This window comes from Heloderma suspectum, chromosome 14, assembly GCF_057233095.1.
Source record: "Heloderma suspectum isolate Gila_16-S chromosome 14, 16-S_ref, whole genome shotgun sequence".
Taxonomy (NCBI): domain Eukaryota; kingdom Metazoa; phylum Chordata; class Lepidosauria; order Squamata; family Helodermatidae; genus Heloderma; species Heloderma suspectum.
The window spans coordinates 12,288,910-12,311,611 of NC_139471.1; the positions used below are offsets into that span (position 1 = coordinate 12,288,910).

Sequence of the window (22,702 nt, forward strand, 5' to 3'; positions counted from 1 at the left end):
GGTGCCGCCCCCACACTTTCACAGCTATTAGGCCCGCCTGACGCCAACATTGTTATCTTTTCGGCACCAGGTTAAGATCTCTCTTTTCTCAGGCTTTTGGCAGCATATGATGAGCTCCTACCTGGTCCTGGATTTGTCTTCCAGGGCTGATTGCTCAATGCTGTTTTTAGATATACGTTGCCTTCGTGCATGCTGCTTGTTTCTGTGTTTTGCGTAAATGGTTTTCAAACGTTTACGCCGCAATTTAATGTTTTTACAGTGTTTAAATGTTTTTAATCATTGTCAACCGCCCAGAGAGTCTCGGCTGTGAGGCGCTACAGCAATGATGATTAATAATAATAATAATAATAATTAGAGACAGCTGCACCCCACGCATGTGTCCAGTAATCGTGCGGGTCCTCCCCCCCCCCCCCGCCGCTCAAATCGTCTCCCACTTTAGCGTACATCATAGAATAGCAGGGTTGGAAGGGGCCTACAAGGCCATCGAGCCCAACCCCCATCAGCCGTCCTCTACCTGGCTCCCCCCAGCAGCTCCCATCGCCCCCCAAGCCAGAATGCTGGCTGGGGATGATGGGAGCTGTAGTCCGGAGGGCGCCAGGTGAGGCTGATCGCCACCCCCGTTTTGGCCGGCGACGCACAAGCCCTTCCTGGTTCCGCGGGGCTGCCCCCGAGCCGGCCGGTCAGGGGGCGGGGAGATGGGCCGGCCCTTCAAGGGGGCGGGCCGGGCCGGGCGCAGGCTCTCCCTCGAGCCAGCAGGTAGAGCGAGCCGGGCTGGGGCTCGCGCACTCCGGCGCGGGGAGGTGGCGCGAGCGGAGCGGAGCGCGGCGTCGGAGCGCGGCACCCTCCGGCGCGTCTTGATCGGCGGCGGCGGCGGCGAGGAGAGCAGCAGCCGCGGCGGCAGCGGGCCGGCCAGGCCTCCTCCTCCCGCCAGCCCGGCCCGCGATGGGGAAGGTGCAGCTCTTCGAGATCCGCCTGGGCGACAGCCGCGTCGTCTACAGCCCCGGCGAGCCGCTGGCCGGCACCGTCGCCGTCCGCCTGGCTGCAGCGCTCCAGTACCGCGGTAAGCGGCGCGGGCGCGGGCGGGGAGAGCGCGCCTGCCCCTTCCCGCGCGCCCCGCCCGGCGAGTCGCCTTGCAAGGCGGTGCCGGGGCTCACGCCAGCCGGGCCGACCAGACGCGCCTCTCTCCCAGCCCCTTCCCGCGAGCCCGCTTCACGAGTCGCCTTGCAAGGAGGTGCCGGGGCTCACGCCAGGCCAGCCGGGGCGAGGAAATATGCCTCTCTTCCTGCCCCTTCCCACGAGCCCGCTTCACGAGTCACCTTGCAAGGCGGTGCCGGGGCTCACGCCAGCCGGGGCGAGGAGACGCGCCTCTCTTCCAGCCCCTTCCCACGAGCCCGCTTCACGAGTCGCCTTGCAAGGCGGTGCCGGGGCTCACGCCAGGCCAGCCAGGGCGAGGAAATATGCCTCTCTTCCTGCCCCTTCCCACGAGCCCCGCATAACAAGTTGTCTTGCAAGGCGGTGCCGGGGCTCACGCTAGCCGGGGGCATGGGGACAAACGCCTCTCCTTCCGGATCCTCGCTCACGCCAGCCGGGGCGAGGAAATATGCCTCTCTTCCTGCCCCTTCCCGCGAGCCCCGCATAACAAGTTGTCTTGCAAGGCGGTGCCGGGGCTCACGCTAGCCGGGGGCATGGGGACAAACGCCTCTCTTCCGGATCCTTTCCACGAACCCCGCTTAGCAAGTCGTCACAGGGCGGGGGGCCGACACACTTCCCGTCCCTCCCCCCTGTCCCCCCTGTCTTCTTTCACCCTCTCTTCCGTGAATAGTTTATTTAATTTTTTAATTTTTTTTTCTTAATGTTCTTTCTTTAAAAAAAAGTCTTGGTCGCTTTTCAGGGTAGAAGCCTCCCCTGGCGGCTCACAGCAGTCAAATACATAAAAACAGTTAAAATATTTTCCTTTGCGATGTTTGTACGCTGCTCCCATTCCAAGCAGATTCCGGAGCAGTGAATACCAGAAGTGCAATAGTAAAAAAAAAGAAAAGATCAAAGATGGAAACACCGTATTAAAATGATTAAAGGAAGGCTTCCTGGAAAAGAGCTGTTTTCAGGAGGTGCCAGAAGCAACACGGTGTTGATGCCTGCCTGACCCACAGGGGCGTGGAGTTCCAAACAAAGGGGGCCACCACACTGAAGGCTCTGCGCCAGGTGGACTGCAGTCGGGTCATAGGTCCATGTGGAACCACCAGGGGCATACAGTATTTTATGTATTCTCATACCACCTTTCATAGATCATAGAATCATAGGCTTGGAAGGGGCCTACCAGACCATCGAGTCCAACCCCCTGCTCAGGGTAGAAAGCCTGATTCCCAGGCAGTCTCCCATCCAAGTACTAACCAGGGCTGGCCCTGCTTAGCTTCCAAGATCAGACGAGATCGGGAGCGTCCAGCCCTTTGCTCAGACGGTTGGTTCACCCCTTGGATTAATTCGGTCAAACGTTTGAGCCGCCCTCAAAGGGCCAGTTTGCGGGGAACGTATGGAATCCCTCTCAGCTGAATGCCCAAGTCACCTCTGCTCAAAGACTGTGACATCTGACTTGGACCACTTGGCAAGGTGTAAGCCCTCTTAGGATTAAGTCCTGAAAGCAGCCCCCGATTGTGGACACACGCTGTCTGAACCAGCCATAATGGTCTGGAAAGCAGCTGCAAGAACGCACACTGGGGGCAGGGGTGCTTGTTCAGAACACACTGATACTGTACCTGTTACGTTGGGTTTTTTTCCAGGCTCGACTTTAAGTGCTTTAATTTAATGCAGCATTTTTAGGGCCTTTTTGAGCGGATGCCTCATATTTCTGGAACTGGCTTCCCAAACAAAGTATGTATGGCCCAGGGGCGGCCCTGCCATTGGGCAAAGTGAGGCAGCTGCCTCAGGCGGCAAGTGCTGGGAGGCGGCAGCACACTGACGGGGGAATTCCGTGCCACGCAGCCTTCCCTGCGCCCCCTAAGCCAGCCTTCAGGTGTGGTGGAGGACGCTGTCCTATCCCTCAGTGTTGAAGAAAGATACTCAGTCTTGAAGGCTTTTGTACAGGGAAGGGGGGGGGGGCATCATGTCTTTTGCCTCAGGCAGCAAAATATCTTGGGCTGGCCCTGGTATGGCCCCATCTTTGTTAGCTTTTAAATGGGCCTTTAAAAAACGTTTTGGTTTCAGTCTCTGTGTGTATGTGTGTGGGGGGTGTTAAGTGTTATGGTGGCCTTTTAAACTGCGGCTGTTTTGTAACTGGCTCATTCTACGCGCATTTTTAAAAACAAACAAACATTTCATGTTGCGTTAATGACTTTCTGGGTGGAGAGCACCACAAGGCAGACTGCAAATAGGTGCCAGGGCTCAGACTGGTAGTGGCCAGCCAGGGATACTTCTCCCCCTCTTTTCCTTCCCTTCCCACTCCCTTAAAGCCTCTGCTTTTGAAAAGTTTTCCTTTTATTTTCTAAAAAAAGGTGTTTGTAAGCCACACTCCCCAGCCTGCCAGCTTTGTCCCCTAACCCAAGATGTGTGGAGGAGCAAACGGAGCAAGTGTGCGTGTAGGAAAAGCTTGACTGTGGGAAATGCCCTCTGTCCATGTTCAGAGGTGCTTGCCTCTTCACCTTGTTCACGGTTGAGCTTTGAATTAGAAACAGGATTTTGAGGGTGGGGAGACACTGAGTCTTCATTTTCTGAAATAACTGTCCGCAACCTGCCTTTAGGGATCACTCTTTTCCTCTGTAGGGCTGTTGTCTGGTGGTGTTTTTCCTCCCCTCCCCTTCCCAGTTCTGTGGCTCCCCCAGTCCAATTTCCTGGCAGCGTAGATCTCCTTGTCTTGGTAGGGCCATGATGGGGAAGGACTTAAACTGGGTCCTGCGTGTCTGATGGGTGGGATGAATTCCAGCAGCGCACGGGAAACCCCCGTTTGTGTCTCTGGCTCTTCAGCATTCCTTCGAGAGGGAGTGCCCGGCGCTTAACTTCCGAGTGAGAGGTCAGCTTTGGAAAACTTCCAATGTCATGTGTTCCAGTCCTGAAACATAGTGAAGTAAAAGAGAGCCTCTGAGCACATGTAAAGTGCTTTAAGGTTTTGCTGCTGAGTTGTTGTATACATCTGGGCACAGTGGGTACCCCAAATTTTGGGTTCAGTTATATGTGCGTGGGGGGGGGGTGTCTGGAAGGGAAGGGCCTTCTGTTTGGTATAAAAATGCAAACCTGCACCTACCAGAGCCTCGGTAGCAATGGACGCAATCTTTGTTTGAATCTACAGCTTGAACAAATCCATGTACGCTCAAGGGTTCGCACGTTACAAGTCTCTCTCTCCTTTTAGAATGTAAAACTCCCATCAGCACAGCCAGTGGTGAGGGATCACGGGAGTTGTAGGCCAAAACATCTGGAGGGCCACAAATTGCCTACCCTTGTTTTACATGGACTCCAAAGATATGTGAAGTATGGACTTCTATATCCTGACTTTTATCCTCATAAGCAACCCTATGCCTTGGGTGGGTGACTAGCTGATGGTCACTTGGCGAGCTCTGAGGCTGGGTGGGGATTTGAACCCAGGTCTCCACCACCCTAGTCTGGCATTCTAACCCCGGGGTAGGCAACCGGATACCCTCCAGATGTTTTGGCCTACAACTGCCAGAAGCCCCAGCCAGCATGGCCAATGGTCAGATTATGGGCCTTGTAGTCCAAAACCTCTAGAGGGCACCAGGTTGCCTCTCCCTGTTCTAACCAGTGCATACTGGCCAGCTAGACTGGTTATGGGAGTAACCAATTGGGAGTAACTTTGAGTGTGGGTCCTGTGTAATGTGTGAAGAAGCTCCAAGCCTGGGTTGCATTTTGCAGGGGTGACAGAAAAGTCATGCATTGAGCTATATTATATATTCTCATCCCTGGTGCTGGCTATTGGTCTGCAAGATGGAACAGAAAGGTTTATCCACAATATTTAAGTTTTGTTCTGTGTGTGTGTGTGTGTGTGTGTGTGTGTGTTTAAACACACACTGGCACTTTGAGGAACTATTCTTGTTTCATTTCCAACCGCCACTTCTTGCCTGGAACCCAGAGCAGAATGTTTTTTCAATAAACAAAACAGATAACTCTCTAATGCAGGCACTGGATGTACCATGAATTTGCAGAAACTAGTGTGATCGAGTGAGATAGATTGTGTTAAGGTTCCTCCTTCCCCCTATTTCCTTTAACTCCCATCAGCCCAAACCAGCACAGCCAATGGTGAGAGATCATGGGAGTTGTAAGCCGAAAATCTGGAGGACCGCAAGTTGCCCTCCCCTGTTGTAAAAGCATGTTTGGCAGTACAAGTTGAAACGTCTTCAGAAAATACATGGCATGGGGAGGGGGTAAAATAGGGGTGAGATGTCTGTGGCCCGCCATCACCCCTGAGCATTGGTCACACTGGCTAGATATGATGGGAATTGTAGTCTCACATATCTGGAGGATGCCAGGTTGGAGAAAGCTGCTCTAACTGAACCTTCCCCAATCTGAGTCCCTCCAGATGTGTTGCCAATCATCCCAAGCCAGCATAGGACATGTATTAAGACTGCTAGGAAGAGACAGGCTTGACTAGGGATTTGCTGGTCTGGCATGACCCCAGGGAGATGTCGGTAGACTTCCACCTGGTGGTTCTATATTTTCTAGAGCTAGTATAGTGTAGTGCAGGGGTAGGCAACCTGGTCTCCAGATGTTGGATTACAACTCCCATCAGCTCCAAACCAGCGTGGCGAATGGTCATGGAGTTGCTGTCCAAAATATTTGGAGAGCACCAGGTAGCCTATTCCTGGTATAGAGGATACTCTCCTGGTTCTGCCAGTACAGGATCTGGGGTGGGCCAAAGTTTATTATTGTGGGCTGCCTTTCCCCAGTTCCTTATTTGTAAGTGTTACCGGGGGTCATCATGAATTACGTGTCCCCTCCCTTGGTCGTGGAGTTACATGATATAGGGTAGCCCAAAGCTTTTTTTTTTTTTTAGTGTTTGGGGCACATAAACTTCAGCTCATTTACTGAGGTTGATCATTCAGCTCTATTTCAAAGTTTCACGGGAGTAAGAAATTAGAAACTACCTCAGCCTTGTGTACGGTGAACTGTTTATCACACACACACAGACACACACACAGAGTCTGGATAGGTTTCAAGGTCTCTGGAAAGTGATTATTTCTAGCTACAGAGAAGCAGTGCTTATTGCATCTTGGAGAATATCGTTTAGCAGCAAAACATGGGTTTTATTTGTTCAGAAAGCTGGTTTGCAGGCAGAAATACATTGAAGGACTCGGGTTTGTGTGTGTATGTTTATTGTTTGAACCATATCTGTGGTAGGGTGGGATGGGGGGCTTCCAAGCTGCCACCTCTGCCAGAGTACCGGCAGGTGTAGATGGAAACATCCATATAGCGAGTCATACGCTACGGTGGGACGTGGGAGAGGGCCTTCTATGCTGTGGCACCCCAGTTGTGGAATGCCCTCCCCTTGGAGGCCTGATTGGTGGTTTCATTTTGGCACCAAGTTAAAACATGGCTTTTTACCAAAGCCTTTGTGGGCTAAATGCATTCCCTAAAGTAGCACACTGTTTTAACTGCTTCATTGTTTTAGATTTTAAATTGGTATTAGTTTGCTTAATGGTTTAATATGTTTTTAGCTGTTTAAATTATTGTTTTATACTGTCTAAATTGATTTTATCTGTACACCGCCCTGGATCCTAATGATATAGGGAGAGATAAAGATGTTTTAAATAAATAAAATAAATAGCATTGTCACTCTTGACCTTTCTATCCTGACCTGTCTGTGGGATCCTGCATATTACCAGTGAACTTGTTCTCTGAGCATGGATCCTTGTGTCTTCAAAACGGCACAATCCATGTATGAGAAGGAGATATTGGCAGGTTCGGGGGAACCCCTGGATTTGCAGAAGTACAAAAATCTTCCCTCCCTCCCTGCCAAAAAGAAAAAAAACAACAACAACCAAAGAGGGGGAGGAAAACTGAAAACTGAACATGCACGGTATCTATAGTGGTTGTGGGTGGGGGGAATGGAATGGAGTATCCAAGAAAAGGGCATGGTTGATGGGCTGTAACCCTGGATAGAAGCACTGTGCACTGCAACATTTTGTTGTAGGTCTGGTTTGTCTTTCTATAATAGCAGCAGCGGCGGGCTGTCGTGTCGTGCAAACTAGGTCAATGTAGGTGAAATGTGGGTTGTTTAACCCACTATTAATGTCACATTGCAACCCCCCTCATAAGCCTGATTGGAGGTTGAATATTCAAAATGGTTGTGGAGCGTACCCAGCATGTACTGTGACAAATTGTGGGTTAATTAACCCACAATTGGCTGCTTTTACGTGCGGACTGGGTCCCTGTCTTTCTGACTTAACTGTGCCTTGGCCCAACTCTATCACCACATGTGCACAGAACAGCAGTTCTATCTAGCCTGTGTCTTGCACACGTGACTCTAGTCCAAGAAACTGAAAGCTCAGCACTTTCAAGAAGCAAGAACTGGTAGCTGGGCTGGACAGAGCCACTTGCATGAACTGAAAAACCAAAATGAATGCCCATGTTTGAAAAGTAACTTTGTTTTTGTGAGACTGTAAGAATAGGTTTAGCATGCTTATGATGAGATTTAATTGTTGTTGTTGTTCAGTCGTTCAGTCATGTCCGACTCTTCCTGACCCCATGGACCATAGCACGCCAGGCCTTCCTGTCCTCCGCTCTCTCCCGGAGCGTGCTCAAGTCCATATTCATTGCATCGGTGACGCTATCTAGCCATCTCATCCTCTGCCGTCCCCTTCTCCTTTTGCCTTCAGTCTTTCCCAGCATCAGGGTCTTTTCCAGGGAGTTTTCTCTTTGCATTAGGTGGCCAAAATATTTGAGCTTCAGTATCTGTCCTTCCAATGAGCACTCAGGGTTGATTTCCCTTAGGATGGACTGCTTTGATCTCCTTGCAGTCCAGGGGACTCGTAAGAGTCTTCTCCAGCACCACAGTTCGAAAGCATCAATTCTTCGGCGCTCAGCCTTCCTTATAGTCCAGCTCTCACAGCCATACGTTGCTAGTGGGAGAACCATAGCTTTGATTAGACGGACCTTTGTCGGCAAGGTGATGTCTCTGCTTCTTACTATGCTGTCTAGGTGTGCCATAGCTTTCCTCCCAAGGAGCAAGTGTCTTTTAATGTCATGGCTACAGTCACCATCTACGGTGATCTTGGAGCCCAAGAAAGTAAAATCTGTCACTGCTTCCATTTCTTCCCCTTCCATATGCCAGGAAGTGATGGGGCCGGATGCCATGATCTTAGTTTTTTTAATGTTGAGTTTCAAACCAGCTTTCGCACTCTCCTCTTTCACCCTCAACAAGAGGCTCTTGAGATCCTCTTCGCTGGGAGAACACTAGGGAGTTCCAATCTCTAATCGCCCATGGTGCTTGCTGGGTGACCTTGGTCAGTCTTTCTCCTCCTCCTTCTCTGGCTTCACCTATCTTTCAGGATGGCTTTGAGGATAAAATTAGAGGTGTACCATGCCTTGAGCTTCTTGCAGAAAAAGTGGCACATAAGTGTCAAATTAACTAATGGGTTAGCACAGGACTGCCTGCAAGAGCTATCAAGGGGCCTCCAAGTTCCATGAGCTCCTGCCCATGGTTAGGGATAACAGTAGTTAGAGCCCAAAACATTTGGAGAGCACCAGGTTGGGAAGGGCTGGTCTACAGAATAGTTACGTCTGCTACCTGGGTGGGACCATAAGCACGGTACTTCTTAGTTAGTGGAGTTCGTGGCAGCCAAGTCTTAGATGGCTTTAAGGGACATTTAGACAAATTTGTGGAGGACAAGGTTATCAGTGGCTTCTAGTCATGGCTATATGCTACCCCCAGGATCAAATGAAGCATGGCTAGTTGCTGGAGAACAACAGCAGAAGGGTGTTACCATGCTCATGTCCTGCATGTGATCTTCTTGGTGGCAGCTGGTTAGCCGTGTGGATACTGGGTTAGATAGACCCTTGCTCTGATCCAGCAGGACTCTTCTTATGGTTGGTGTGAAGGTTTGAGGCCTACACAGGCAAGGGAAAGGAAAAGGTCAGTCTTAGAGGCCTGGGGTTTTTTGTTTTGGGGGGGGTATCCCTGAGAGGAGTAGTTTCATTTCCCTGGTTAAGTTCCAGTTTCATTTTCCCAGTGAAGCTTCATTTCTTCAGTTTTGAAGCAGTACTTTTGGTTTTGAGGGAGGAGGGTATATAAAGAGAGCAAGAAAGCCAGTAGAAGCAGAGTCAGGAGGAGCAGAGCCTGAAGAGGGAGCAGGAAGAAGCAGCCCGGAGAAGTCTTTACAGCTAGGGTAAAGGAACCTGTGTTTTGCAACTTTCATTTTCTCTTACCGCCTTTTGTATCATCCAGCTCTGTTGTGTAAACACCTTCCGTTGTGATTTGCTTGCTTTAATTCACCAGTAAACTTGTCATTAAAGCCTGTGTCCAGGAGTGTCAGTCACCCCACATCCACAGCCTAAACCCCACGTTACTGGGAAGGGGAAGGTAAAAGAAGGAAGGTGGGATTCTTAAGGAGGCAAGAGATCTTTAGGGAGTTGCTCAGGGGGTCCAGGTGTAAGAGGAACTCTGACGGGGATAAGCAAGTGTCTTGAGCTTAGTAGCTGTGTCTGTCTGTGAACCCCTAACTTTGGAGGAAGGGCAGTCTCCTGGCGGATTTCAGGGCAGCAAAAGCAGCTTTTGTGAACTGTATCTCTGATGAAGCAGCCCTCCCAAGCCTGTAACAGTTGAGCATTTTGGTGGGAGAACCACATGCCTGTATCTTCCTGCCCTGCCCCGCCACCCTCTGTATTCTCCCTGACATCTATGTTCAATCTAGGTTCAAAGTGTTTTCATATGGGAATGCATTAAAACGTCTGGAGGGCGTCTGGTTGGGAAAGGCTCCTCTTAAAAAAAGAGAATTTGATGGCCCTACATGGTTTGCCTTCAGTTTTCCACAACCCCACACTCACCTCTGCATCTCATATTCTCCATCCTGTCCATGTGGTTTATCTGCTTCAGGAGAAGGAGAATTTCACTTGCGTTTTCTGCCTCCTTAGGGACTATGCGGTGTTAAGGTGTGTGAGCTTTAGCTCACAGTTTCCTTGCTTTTGGGGGCTTGGGTGAAAGCTGTGTAGCCTTAACGTTGTTTTGTAAACTGTAGGGTTTTTGTTTAATGATCTGTGCTCAAAACGTTTTCATATGGGAGGGCATTAAAACATGAAGTACTTAGCTAGGGCTGTGCTACATACGTCCTTGTTTCTCAGTATGGAGACAGACCTATTATACAGCCTTGGGCAAACTATTCTGAGCTTCAGTTTCTTATCTGTAAAATGGGTACAATAGTGTCCAACCTCACAAGGGTTGTTGCAAGAAGAAATTTTAGTGAAGTCTGTACAAGACCTTTGGGGGTTCTAAATAGAAATGTCAAGTAACTGGCAGTAAACATGAAGGAGGATCCTATAACTTACATTTCAAGTTTGGGTACTTGTCGATTGTCAAGGCCATTTGTATTCTACACATAACTCTTTTCTCCTGTGGAATGTGGATTTTCGAGGATTTTTTCATTGCACTTTTATCCCTACCCTTCAACCAAGGCACTCAAGCATACGTGGTTCCTTCTTATTCGCAGCTTAATGTACCTCACATGAGGAGAGACAGCTCCCAAGACATTTCTTCCAAGACTCCTGGTCCAAATCTTACACTCTCTAGTGCAGCCAAGCTGGTGCCCTCCAGATGTTTCGGACTACAACTCCCAGCATTCCTGACCATTGGCCATGCCAGCTGGGGCTGATGAGAACTGACATCCAAAACATCTGGAGGGTACCAGCTTGGGGAAGTTTGTGCTAGCAACTGCACTACACTGCCTCTTCATGGCTGATCCAAATGGCCAAGCCACCAATTTCTTTGGGGAAGATTGGAGGGACGCATATGCCAGATCCCTATGGGTAGTGGGGATAAGATGTCAAGTATTTCTTTTAATTATAACTGGCAGCAAATTGCTTGCTAGTTTTTACTCGAGAGAGCCATAAGCTACCTTGGGAGGGCTTCTGCCCTGAAAGGCGGCCAAGAAATGTTTTAGATAAAATGAATAAATACAATTTGGACAGGGAGTCTTGGAAGAAATCTCCTGGGAGCCGTCTCTCCTCGTAACAACCCCGTGAGGTAGGTTAAGCTAATAAGAAGGAACCACATATGCTGCCTTGAGTTTCTTGGTTGAAGGGTAGGGATGAAAGCCCAATGAAGAAATCCTCGAAAATCCACATTCCACAGCAGAAAATAGTTATGTGTAGAGTAAAACGCCCTTGACCAATTACCCAAACTTGAAATGTAAGTTATAGGATTCTCATTCATGTTTTCCGCCAGTTACTTAACATTTATATTTAGAACCCCCAAAGGTCTTTTACAGGTTTCATTGCACGGACCCTATTGTACCCATTTTACATATAGGAAACTGAAGCTCAGAGTAATTTGCCCAAGGCTGTATAATAGATCTGTCTTCATAATGAGCAAGAAGGATGTACTACGGCCCTGGCTGAGCACTGCATGTTTTAATGCACTCTCATGTGAAAATTCTTTGAACACAGATAACTAGCATGACAGGGAGAATTCTGTATGTGTGTGTGTGTAGGATGCAGATATGTGGTTCTGCCACCTACATCCTCAAGTATACAGCCTTGGGAGTGTATGTCCTTGGGAGGGCTGTACCACTTGCTTTTTCTGAACATGCAGATCCACTTACATGGGAGGACAACATTTGATCACTCATCGCATAACTAAATTTGTGAAATATCGCCATTCGAGGTACAATGTGTTGAGTGGCGATGGGGTGGTGACAAATGAATGTTCTGAAAGTGGGGAGTCACCTGTCATCCACATATGCTACAGTTGATGGATGATGAAACGTGCATGTATGAATCAGCCCTTTATTGGCCATGGCTTGAAGAATGACTCAGCTGAACCTGAGTCTCCTAGAACTAAATCTAGTATAAAGGACTGGACAGGATGCGAAGGCTGGAGAAGCAGGGTTCTAGCAGAATGGCCATTGTGAGAAACGTACATAAGAGCCTTGCTGGATCAGACGAAAGGCCTCCCTAGGACAGCATCCTGTTCCCCTCGCAGCCAACCAGATACATCTGAGATGCCCACAAGCAGGACATGAGTGCAGTAGCACTCTCTACCCATATACCCCAGCACCTGGTATTCAGAGGCATACTGCCTGTAGTCCTGGAAGGGAGAGAGGACAAAATGCTGGTATTAACATTCAAAGCCCTAAACGGCTTGGGGCCAGGTTAACTGAAGGATCGCCTCCTCCCATGTGTACCTGCCCAGACCCTAAGATCATCTTTAGGGGTCCTTCTCCAGGAGCCCCTGCCAAAAGAGGTAAGGCAGGTAGCTACCAGGAAAAGAGCCTTTTCTGCTGTGGCACCCTGGTTGTAGAATGAACTCCCTAGAGAGGTTCACCTGGTATCTACATTGTACTCCTCCTGGCGCCAGGTGAAGACCTTTTTATTTTCCCAGGCATTTTTAGCATTTTAGCATTCCAGTTTTTTAGCTCTGCTGTCTTAAGTCTGCTGTTGCATTTTAAATATCTGCACTGCTGCTAGGTTTTGCTCTGGTTGGGTCTTTTTATTCTGTAGCTTTAAACTATTATATTGTATTTTCTGTTGTGTTTTTGTGAACTGCCCAGAGAGCCTCGGCTATTGGGCGGTATTAAAATGAAATAGATAGATAGATAGATAGATAGATAGATAGATAGATAGATAGATAGATAGATAATAAGTCTACTCTGATCAGCAGACCTTGTCTGCAGTTTATGCACCCTACCAGTGCATTCAGCTTTCTTTTGTTACTGTTACTGAGATCTCAAGGGTTGTGGGTGCAACCTTTGACTTCTGACGGTCCAGAGGTCTTGCATCCCCACAAAATCTCTTTTGACTTCTTGTTTGCTATTGGAGGGAGATGGGAAACAAAACATGACCATGTACAGTGGTGAGCCAGTTTTCGGGAGAATTGTGGCTTTCTCGTGCCTGATGAGCCCACATGGCTTCTCCTGTTAGCGTGAGCGACGAAACAAACCTGAAATCGAAAACATGCTGCCGTTTTCCCCGACCTGGCACCCTCCAGATGTGTTGGACTGCAACCCTCACCCCCAGACATAACATACAGCTGTGCTATCTGGGGGTGATGGGAGTTGTAGTCCAACACAAGTGGAGGGTGCCAGGTTCATCTCATCCGGCTTGCCTGGACCCAGGTTCATCGAGGCTTGTTGCATTCCGTAACAAACCAGGACCGCAAACCAGGGTTTGTTCTTGATTTGCGAGTCCTGGCTTGTTCAGAGCAACCAGCCAGTAACCCCGGTTCAAATGACAAAGTAATCTCAATTCCTGGTTGGTGAGGGATGATGGGAGTTGCGGTCCAACATCTGGAGGGCCACATGTTGTCAACCCCTGGTTTAGCAGCCCATGCCAGTAGGAGGAGCCAAGCAAGTGCAAATTCACAGTAAGCCACGATTCACTGGAAACCTGGTTTACCGTTGTGTGGGAACATAGCCATGATCTAGGATGATCTTTAAAGAGAAAAATCCCATTCTGACCAATGGGATAACAACAATTTAGGTCAATACTGCTCTTGCCTGTCTCTTTTTGTTCAGCTGTGGACCTCATAGGCCGCCACGAGACTTCCTCTTTGAGTTCAGAGTGCATGTCCCTATTTCCCAGCATTCAAGCTTGATCCCAAAACCATCACAGTTGCCGATCACACTAACTTGAGAGGGTTTTTTTCCCCCAGCACTTCACTCTCTTTTTAAAGGAACAGATCACCAGTTAATTCAAAATGTGAAATGATAGGTTACCAATCAAAAGTGACGTCCCAGAGCGATGGCACCCACAGGTGGCTTTTATGAATGAAATAAATCTTAATGCAGCAGTCCAAAGAGAGAGTAGGAAAAACACACACCAAGAAATGGCAACTTCACAGTGAGATGTGAAGCCACAACGCTGTCTTAAAGGAGATGGGGCAGCTGATCAGAGCAGTCGTGCCCACAAAAGCTGATGCCACAATAAATTGCCAAGCCTTTTATGGGTCTTGTGACATCTCATTATTAGATCGCTGCTTCTTGGGGTTTTTCCTTCTCTCTTTAGACTGCTGATTTAAGACTTAATTCATTCATAAAAGCTGTCTGTATGCAGCCATTATTCTGGGATTTCATGTCTTATTTGTAACCAGTCATTTCTTGTTTTCGGGGGGGGGGGGCAGGTCCCTATCCACATTTCCCAGGGCTCCTCGGTTGGGAGCGGAGATAAACAGGTCTAGAAAATTGAGTTAAGGCCCTCCTGACTTGAACCCTGGGAGGAGAAATTCCCTCTGCTCTTCCCCAGTAGTATGTTGGACACCTTATGACCTGAGGGGCTCATCTTCCGGCGTCACATCTTTTAGCCTTGTGATACATTCCATGGGGTTTTTTTTGGCAAGAATACTGGAGTGGGTTGCCATTTCCTTCTCCAGTGGACCACATTTTGTCAGAACTCTCTGCCATGACCTGTCCGTCTTGGGTGGCCCTGCACGGCATAGCTTATGGCTTCCCTGAGTTATGCGAGCCCCTTCGCCACAACAAGGCAGTGGTCCATGAAGGGGATAGAAATGTAATAAATAAATAAATAAATAAATAAAGTGCATTTGGCCATGCAGAATACAAGTTGAACGGACTACCTCCTTCAGTGGACTTGAGCTTTCAGAGTCCTTGTGTCTTAATCTGCTGGGGGCAGGGAAGTCCCACAGACTGGGCAAGGAGTGCTAATACTCCCCCCCCCCACCCGCCTGCCCGCCACTTGGGATTGTTTGGGCACACGATGGCATATTTTGTGTGATTAGAAGCGTTGGCCGAAGCTGGCCTTCATATTAGTGTGGGAGAGGTATGGAAGACGGCGACAGCGTGGTGGTGGTGAGCTCATTCTTTTTCTAAGCCTCGTGGGAGAGGCCGATGCATTGGGAAGAGTTGTATTATTTAAGCCGGTGCTTTGTTGTCTGTGTTGGCTTCCACTCTGTGTCTGGACTCAGTTCCAAGGATTCGTTAGCAGTGTGAGTTGCTAACGTTGCAATTGGGGGGCGGGGGGGGGGTTGGCTCCCTCTCTGGGCTCTTGTCTGGGCATGCTTTTAGAGCACACGTGCGTGAACTTTATGGCACTGTACAGCGTGCAGCTTGGTATTTTGCGCTTCGGCTGCCGCCCATTTGCATCTTTAAAACCATCGATAACATACTGTGGGGCAATGGTATGGGTTTTTCTTATGTACTTCTAAACCAGCCTTCCCCAACATGATGCCCCCCCATCTGTTGGACTACAGTCCCCATCACTCCCTGCCAGCCAGTGGGGGATGGTGGGAGGGGGGGTTGTAGTCCAACAAATCAGGAGTGGGGGAATTGTGTCAGTGAAGGCTACTCTAACCTAATGGGCGAACACCCAATTGGCTTTTAAATCGGCAGAGTAAACTTGTGTACGCGTGCAGTGAAGAGCCTTTAGCTGTGTCCAGTTGGATGGATGGCAGTGCTGTCAGCACCCCACCCACCCCAACTGCATGTTCTTTGGTTGGGAGAAAAAAGTCTTGTGACACCTTTAAAGACGAACGAATTTATTGTGGCATAAAGGCACTTGAAAGATAGATCTCAATGCGAAACAGCTGAATTACGATTCATTAAGCGGTTCAACTCATCCTGCTGTGGCTTGAATAGGGACAAAGGTTTTTTTTTTCATCACACCAAATGTGTTAATCAGCTCACCATTACAAGGCTATCTCAGTTGTCACTCAACAACCGATTTGTGAATGGCCGCTGTTAATAAAGCCATTATTACTCGCTTTACCTCCTGCATTTCAATTCCCTCTTACCTCACTTTTCACAGTCTTGCCCCCACCCTGAAGCCAAGCCAGGTGTATATATAATGGTAACATACTGCTAAGTCAAGAAACGCATCTGATAAAGTGCGCTGTAATCCATGAAAGCTTATACCAGAGAGAGGCGACTCCATGCCCTCCAGATTCTTTGGATTATAGTTCCCATAAACTGCACCATTGGACATGCTGCCTGAGGCTGATGGGAGTTGTACAAAGCAGCTGGAGGCACCAGGGTGCCTATCCTTGGCTTATACCATATTAACTTGTTTGACTTCATGGTCCCGCAAGACTCTTGCTTTTGCTGAGCCAGAATAACACAGCTACTCCTCCAGATATTTTTGCCTGTGCAATTTATTTATAACATCTATTTTTACCCAGTCTTCAGGCCCCAGTGTGCTTTAGGGCGGGGGGAGGGGGCTTTTCAGGTCTGAAATGGTGTGTGCGACAGTTACAAAATACCCCCCCCTCCACGCCCCCCCCCTCCGGTGCATCTTTGTTCTAATCCTGACAGCTATATATCACCTCTAGTTTCTGAGGCAATATGCTGCCGAATGCCATTTGCTGGGGAACCTGATGGGGAGGGTCTGTTGCCCTCACGTCCTGCTTGTGGGCTTCCTTTGGGCAGCTTATTTGCCCCGGTGGACAAGAGGACGCTGGATCAGCGGGGCTTTGGTCTGATCCAGAGCAGCTCTTCTGTGGCTCTGGAAGGGCCAGTAGATCCATTTAGTATGATCCTCGGCTCACCGAAAGAGCCGTGCTCCGCTTGCACGCTGCCCAGAGGCAGCGGTTGGGAATAGACGGGTGGGCGGGTTGGCTGGACTGCTGGAGTTCTTCTTGCGGCTTCAGAACAGCAGATGGTTTTGCGGCTGGGTTGTTGACAGGAGCCAAGCTGACAGGACATCGCAAACTTGAAGGGTCTCTGTGCCTGTTGCTAAGGAACTGCAAACTTGGCCGTGGCAGCTGTCCTTCTTTTTAAAAGGCTGAAGCCAGCTGCAGAATGTGCCTGTGTGTGTATTGCTTTATCCCATTCCCTTATTCTGCAAGATTTAAGGCTCACTGGTGCGCGCTCTCTCTCTCTCTCTCTCTCTCTCTCTCTCTCTCTGTGTACTAGAGTGTGTGTTTGTGTGCGTTTGTTTCTAGGGTTAAAAAAAAAGAAAGTTCTTTTTCAGGGTTTTTCAGAATTCGTCGTCAGGATTTGCTCTGAATGGAAATCAGAATGTCAGTAGTGCAAATAAATAAATAAATACATGCACCAGCCTTCGCCCCCGCCCGCCTTTCCAGCTGGACGAAGCAAGAGCAGATAAACTTGGCAAACGTTCTTTGGCCGGGTTGGGTGGGCGTTTGCTGCACGTGCAGTTGGCCTTTTTCTCATCTCTTCCTCGCCCCCCCCCCCACGCCCGCTTTCCAGAATGCTGACTAAGCCCCCATCAGGCCAAAAATACGACTGGCTTCACACACGCCGAGTTGTGGCTGTGCTTTTCAGAGTCTTGGGGGGGGGGGGTTTCGAGTGGCATCGGTACCAACGGTAAAGATGTCCGTTTTCCTGTCCTGCTGCAATGCCTGCGCAAATGAGCTCTGGCCTTTTTTCACGGTGACCCAGTTCGCAAGGAACAACAACCCACGGGATGTGGGGGCCACGTGGAAGTGAACATGCTGCCTTCCGCCCACATCAGTTACACGTTGATCCATGTTCTCATGCTCAATTGACTCTGTGGGGACACCCAGATTTAAAAATGGGTAAGAAAACGTTTTTGTGGTGGACTTGGGTGGATACATGGATTTGTTACCTTGGATCGACCACTGGGTGCTGATGAGGAGTTTGTGTCATTCTCGGCTTTGCATGCCAAGAACGATTTGCCTGCTATGGCAGAATGGCAATTCTTGCTGTTGCAACACTTGTTAGAACCTAGGCTTGGCCCTGCCACTTTTATGGCTTCAAAGTGTCCTTCGCTATTGGAAGCACTTATTGCGTCCGATCAGTTATATCGACCCACGATCCATGTTAATAAATAGGTAGTATTGGTGAATAAATATGATATACAGGGTCTTAAGCAGGAATGGAATGGGGAACTGGATCATCCCATTTTGCCTAATCAATGGATTGCCTCTTTAGCGTCATTATCTGAACTCTCTGTGGAACGCAGGTTACGCCTTATTCAGCAAAAACTCTTGCTCTGTGTCTGTTTGATGCCACAAAGTCTCTTTAATAAGGTTTTGTCTAAGCTGGCTAATTGGTGGAGGTGTAACACAACTAATGCTTCTTATAATCATGTTCTGTAAATGCCCGATAGTTGCCTCTTTGGGGGAGGAAGTTATTATAGGGATATACTTTGTAATGGAACACTCATTAAAAGAATATGTACATCAGTAAATATTGAATTATCTACCCGCTTCCTGGAAGGTAACACACAGTCAGGGCAAATGGATTATCCATGCCCTTTTAATTTATTTTATTTCTACACTGCCCCATAGCTGAAGCTCTCTGGGCGGTTCACAAAAATTTAAAAACCCATTAAAATACATTATATTTTAACATAACGTAATGTATTTTGACGTTATATTTTGACAGCTAAAAGACTGATATTACAGTATTGGAAGGATAAACTCTCACCTCCTATAATGCAATGGACTGAAGACCTTATGACGCTTTCAAGATTTGAATGTCACCTGCAGATGGTTACTTATTTGGATATTTGGTCTGCTTTTGTTGAAGTTTATGCATAATTCGGAGCCTTTCTTTCTTTCTCTCTCTCTCTCTCTCTCTCTCTCTCTCTCTTTCTCTCTCTCTGTGTCTCACGTGTGCGCGCGCGCGCACACACAGAGAGAGAGAGAGAGAGAGGTGGTGATGGAGGTGGAGGGTTATCCCATCTTTTTTCTCAGCTCAACTCTTGTGAGTTTCGTTATGCGAAAAGAGGGGGCGGGGTGTTAGAAAGAGACTGGTCCAAAGGTCTAGGACTGGATGAATCTGTTTCTCTCAGTTCCTCATTTTTTCCACTCATCACTTCATTCAGCCCTGTTTCCTCATCAATTAGCAACTTCTTTTTAAAGTCCTCATGAAAGTTTGTACGCATTTTCATGTGCGTTTCCCCTCACAAACACATTTTTGCAAGCACTTTCCTGGGATATAATGCTTTTAATTATTATTATTATTATTATTATTTTGCCACAAATGTATGCTTTTGGGGGCACACTTTTTCTGAGAGGCACACTTTTGTATACAACTTCTTTGTTCAGAGAACCGTATTGCAAAACTCTGAAAAGCACAAATATCGAAGTATTTCCGTTTGTGTGTTGATTTGGGCAGTGTGACTGTGGGATGTTCTTATCAAAATGTGAACTGAACAACATTCTCCCCCACTCCTCCCAAAGCCACCCCTTGAAGTTCAACTCCATGCTTAACTATAAAGTAAGCATCACCAAATACAATAGCACTGTTTCCGAGGAATTTTGGCCTGCAAGACTCATTCACATGAGCTTCAGAGTCCCTTGTTTCATTGGGACTCTGAAGCTGGCTTCAGTCCTGATTTGAACGGCAAGCATACACCATAGTTTGCTGGGTGAGATGCAGTGGCAAACTATATCTTTTTCAAGCATTTTTTACCCCCGCTCTTCAGCTGAAAACAGCTCCCAGAGTAATAAGAACCCTCTGGCCTATAATGTAAAAGGCATGATAACAAAAGGAAATAAGATTGGGAGGGCAGGGGGGGGGGAGCAAACCCAGGCACTGCATTCTTAGTTACAGAGTTCAACAGGTCATGGAGCTGTTTCTAAGCACAAAGGAGACCTGGATGCCTCGTCTGGCTTCACTGGCCTTGGCAGTGGCAGTAGGTGGCTGGAGAGTGGATGGGGGGCTCTTGGCTGGAGCTATTTCTAGGTACAACTGGTGCTTCTTTTCCCTCTGATGGTCTTGCAGAAGCCGTTGCCACACTCTGGACATTTGAAATAGCTTCTTCCCTGTGCGAACAGTTTGATGGGAGGCAAGGCAAGCTCTCCGAGCAAACGTCTTCCCACGTGCTTTGAAATGGTTTCTCTCCCCCCGCCCCATGTGGATTCTCTGATGCGATGTGAGGTTCTTCTCACATTCCAGGTGTTTTTGAGTTTCTCCCCTGTGTGGATTCTTGGCTGTTAGAGGAAGGAACTAATTGAAGTGAGGGGGAGGCAGGGTGTGTGTGTGGACACACGGCTTGTTCTGACAGCACCAAACCATGATTTGGCAGCAGCTGTGTTCGAACTTGTTGTTGTTTATTCGGTCAGTCGCTTCTGACACTTCATGACTTCATGGACCAGCCCACGCCAGAGCTTCCTGTCGGCCGTCGCCACCCCCAGCTCCCTCAAGGTCGAGTCCGTCACCTCCAGAATATCACCCATCCATCTTGCCCTTGGTCGGCCCCTCTTCCTTTGGCCTTCCACTTTCCCTAGCATCAGCATCTTCTCCAGGGTAGCCTGTCTTCCCATTATGTGGCCAAAGGACTTCAGTTTTGCCTTTAAGATCCTTCCCTCAAGTGAGCAGTCTGGCTTTATTTCCTGGAGTACGGACTGGTTTGATCTTCTTGCAGTCCAAGGCACTCTCAGAATTGTCCTCCAGCACCACAGTTCAAAAGCATCGATCTTCCTTCGCTCAGCCTTCCTTATGGTCCAGCTCTCGCAGCCATAGGTTACTGCGGGGAATACCATTGAACTATGCGGACCTTTGTTGTCAGTGTGATGTCTCTGCGCTTAACTATTTTATCAAGATTTGTCATTGCTCTCCTCCCAAGAAGTAAACGTCTTCTGATTTCCTGGCTGCAGTCAGCGTCTGCAGTAATCTTTGCGCATAGAAAGACAAAGTCTGTCACCGCCTCCACGTTTTCTCCCTCTATTTGCCAATTATCAATCCAGCTGGTTGCCATAATCTTGGTTTTTTGAGTTTTAACTGCAACCCAGCTTTTGCACTTTCTTCTTTCACCTTCGTCATGAGGTTCCTCAGCTCCTCCTCGCTTTCATCCATCAAAGTGGTATCATCTACATATCTGAGATTGGTAATGTTTCTTCCAGCGATTTTAACTCCAGCCTTGGCTTCATCAAGCCCAGCATGTCGCATGATGTGTTCTGCATACAGGTTGAATAGGTAGGGTGAGAGTATACAACCCTGCTGTACTCCTTTCCCAATCTTAAACCAGTCCGTTGTTCCATGGTCTGTTCTTACCGTTGCTACTTGGTCGTTATACAGATTCCTCAGGAGGCAGACAAGATGACTTGGTATCCCCATACCACCAAGAACTTGCCACAATTTGTTATGATCCACACAGTCAAAGGCTTTAGAATAGTCAATAAAACAGAAATAGATGTTTTTCTGAAACTCCCTGGCTTTCTCCATTATCCAGCGGATATTGGCAATTTGGTCTAGTTCCTCTGCCTTTTCTAAACCTAGCTTGTACATCCGGCAATTCTCGTTCCATGAATTGCTGGAGTCTACCTTGCAAGATCTTGAGCATGACCTTACTGGCATGTGAAATAAGTGCCACTGTTCGATAGTTTGAACATTCTTTGGTGCTTCCCTTTTTTGGTATGGGGATGTAAGTTGATTTTTTTCCAATCTGTTGGCATTCTTGTGTTTTCCAAATTTGCTGGCATATGGCATGCATCACCTTGACAGCATCATCTTGCAAGATTTTAAACAGTTCAGCTGGGATACCGTCATCTCCTGCTGCCTTGTTATTAGCAATGCTTCTTAAGGCCCATTCAACCTCACTGTTCAGGATGTCTGGCTCTAGCTCACTGACCACACCGTCAAATCTATCCATGATATTATTATCCTTCCTATACAGATCTTCCGTATATTCTTGCCACCTTTTCTTGATCTCTTCTGCTTCTGTTAGGTCCTTGCCATCTTTGTTTTTGATCATACCCATTTTTGCCTGGAATTTACCTCTGATGTTTCTAATTTTCTGGAAGAGGTCTCTTGTCCTTCCTATTCTATTATCTTCTTCCGCTTCCGCGCATTGCTTGTTTAAAAATAATCCCTTATCTCTTCTGGCTAACCTCTGGAATTCTGCATTTAATTGGGCATATCTGCCCCTATCACTGTTGCCTTTTGCTTTCCTTCTTTCTTGGGCTACTTCCAGTGTCTCAGCAGACAGCCATCTTGCCTTCTTGGTTTTCATTTTCTTTGGGATGTTTTTTGTTGCCGCCTCCTGAACAATGTTGCGAACTTCTGTCCATTGTTCTTCTGGGACCCTATCTACTAAATCTAGTCCCTCTAATCTATTCTTCACCTCCACTGCATATTCATGAGGAATATTCGTGAGCTCATATCTAACTGATCTGTGGGTCTTCCCTATTCTCTTTAGTCTGATTCTAAATTGTGCAATAAGAAGTTCGTGATCTGAACTCCAATCAGCTCCAGGTCTTGTTTTTACTGACTGCATAGATGTCCACCACCTTTAGCTACAAAGCATGTAGTCAATCTGATTTTGGTGTCGACCGTCTGGTGAAGTCCATGTATAAAGTCATCTCTTAGGCTGTTGGAAGAGAGTGTTTGTTATGCACAGTGAGTTGTCTTGGCAAAATTCTATCAGCCTATGTCCCGCTTCATTTTGTTCTCCAGACCATGCTTGCCTGTAATTCCAGGTGTTGTTTGACTACCCACCTTAGCATTCCAGTCTCCTGTAATGAAAATAACATCTTTTTATGGCGTACTATCCAGTAGGTGCTGCAGATCCTCATAGAACTGATCTACTTCTGCTTCTTCAGCATCTGTGGTTGGGGCGTATATTTGGATCACTGTGATGTTAAATGGCTTACCCTGAATTTGAATTGAGA

The 22,702-nt window shown here is 47.9% G+C and overlaps 1 protein-coding gene across 5 annotated transcripts in view; it reads left to right on the forward strand.

Annotated features, from left to right (window-relative positions):
- The first annotated feature begins 262 nt into the window (after positions 1-262).
- Positions 263-22,702, forward strand: part of ARRDC1 (arrestin domain containing 1) — a 76,420-nt gene continuing 53,980 nt past the window's right edge. For all 5 annotated transcript variants that reach the window (XM_084820647.1, XM_084820649.1, XM_084820648.1 and 2 more), the window contains exon 1: positions 263-1,060. In XM_084820647.1, the coding sequence (XP_084676773.1) occupies positions 943-1,060 (118 nt within the window). In that variant the 5' untranslated portion in view covers positions 263-942. The remainder of the gene's footprint in view (positions 1,061-22,702) is intronic.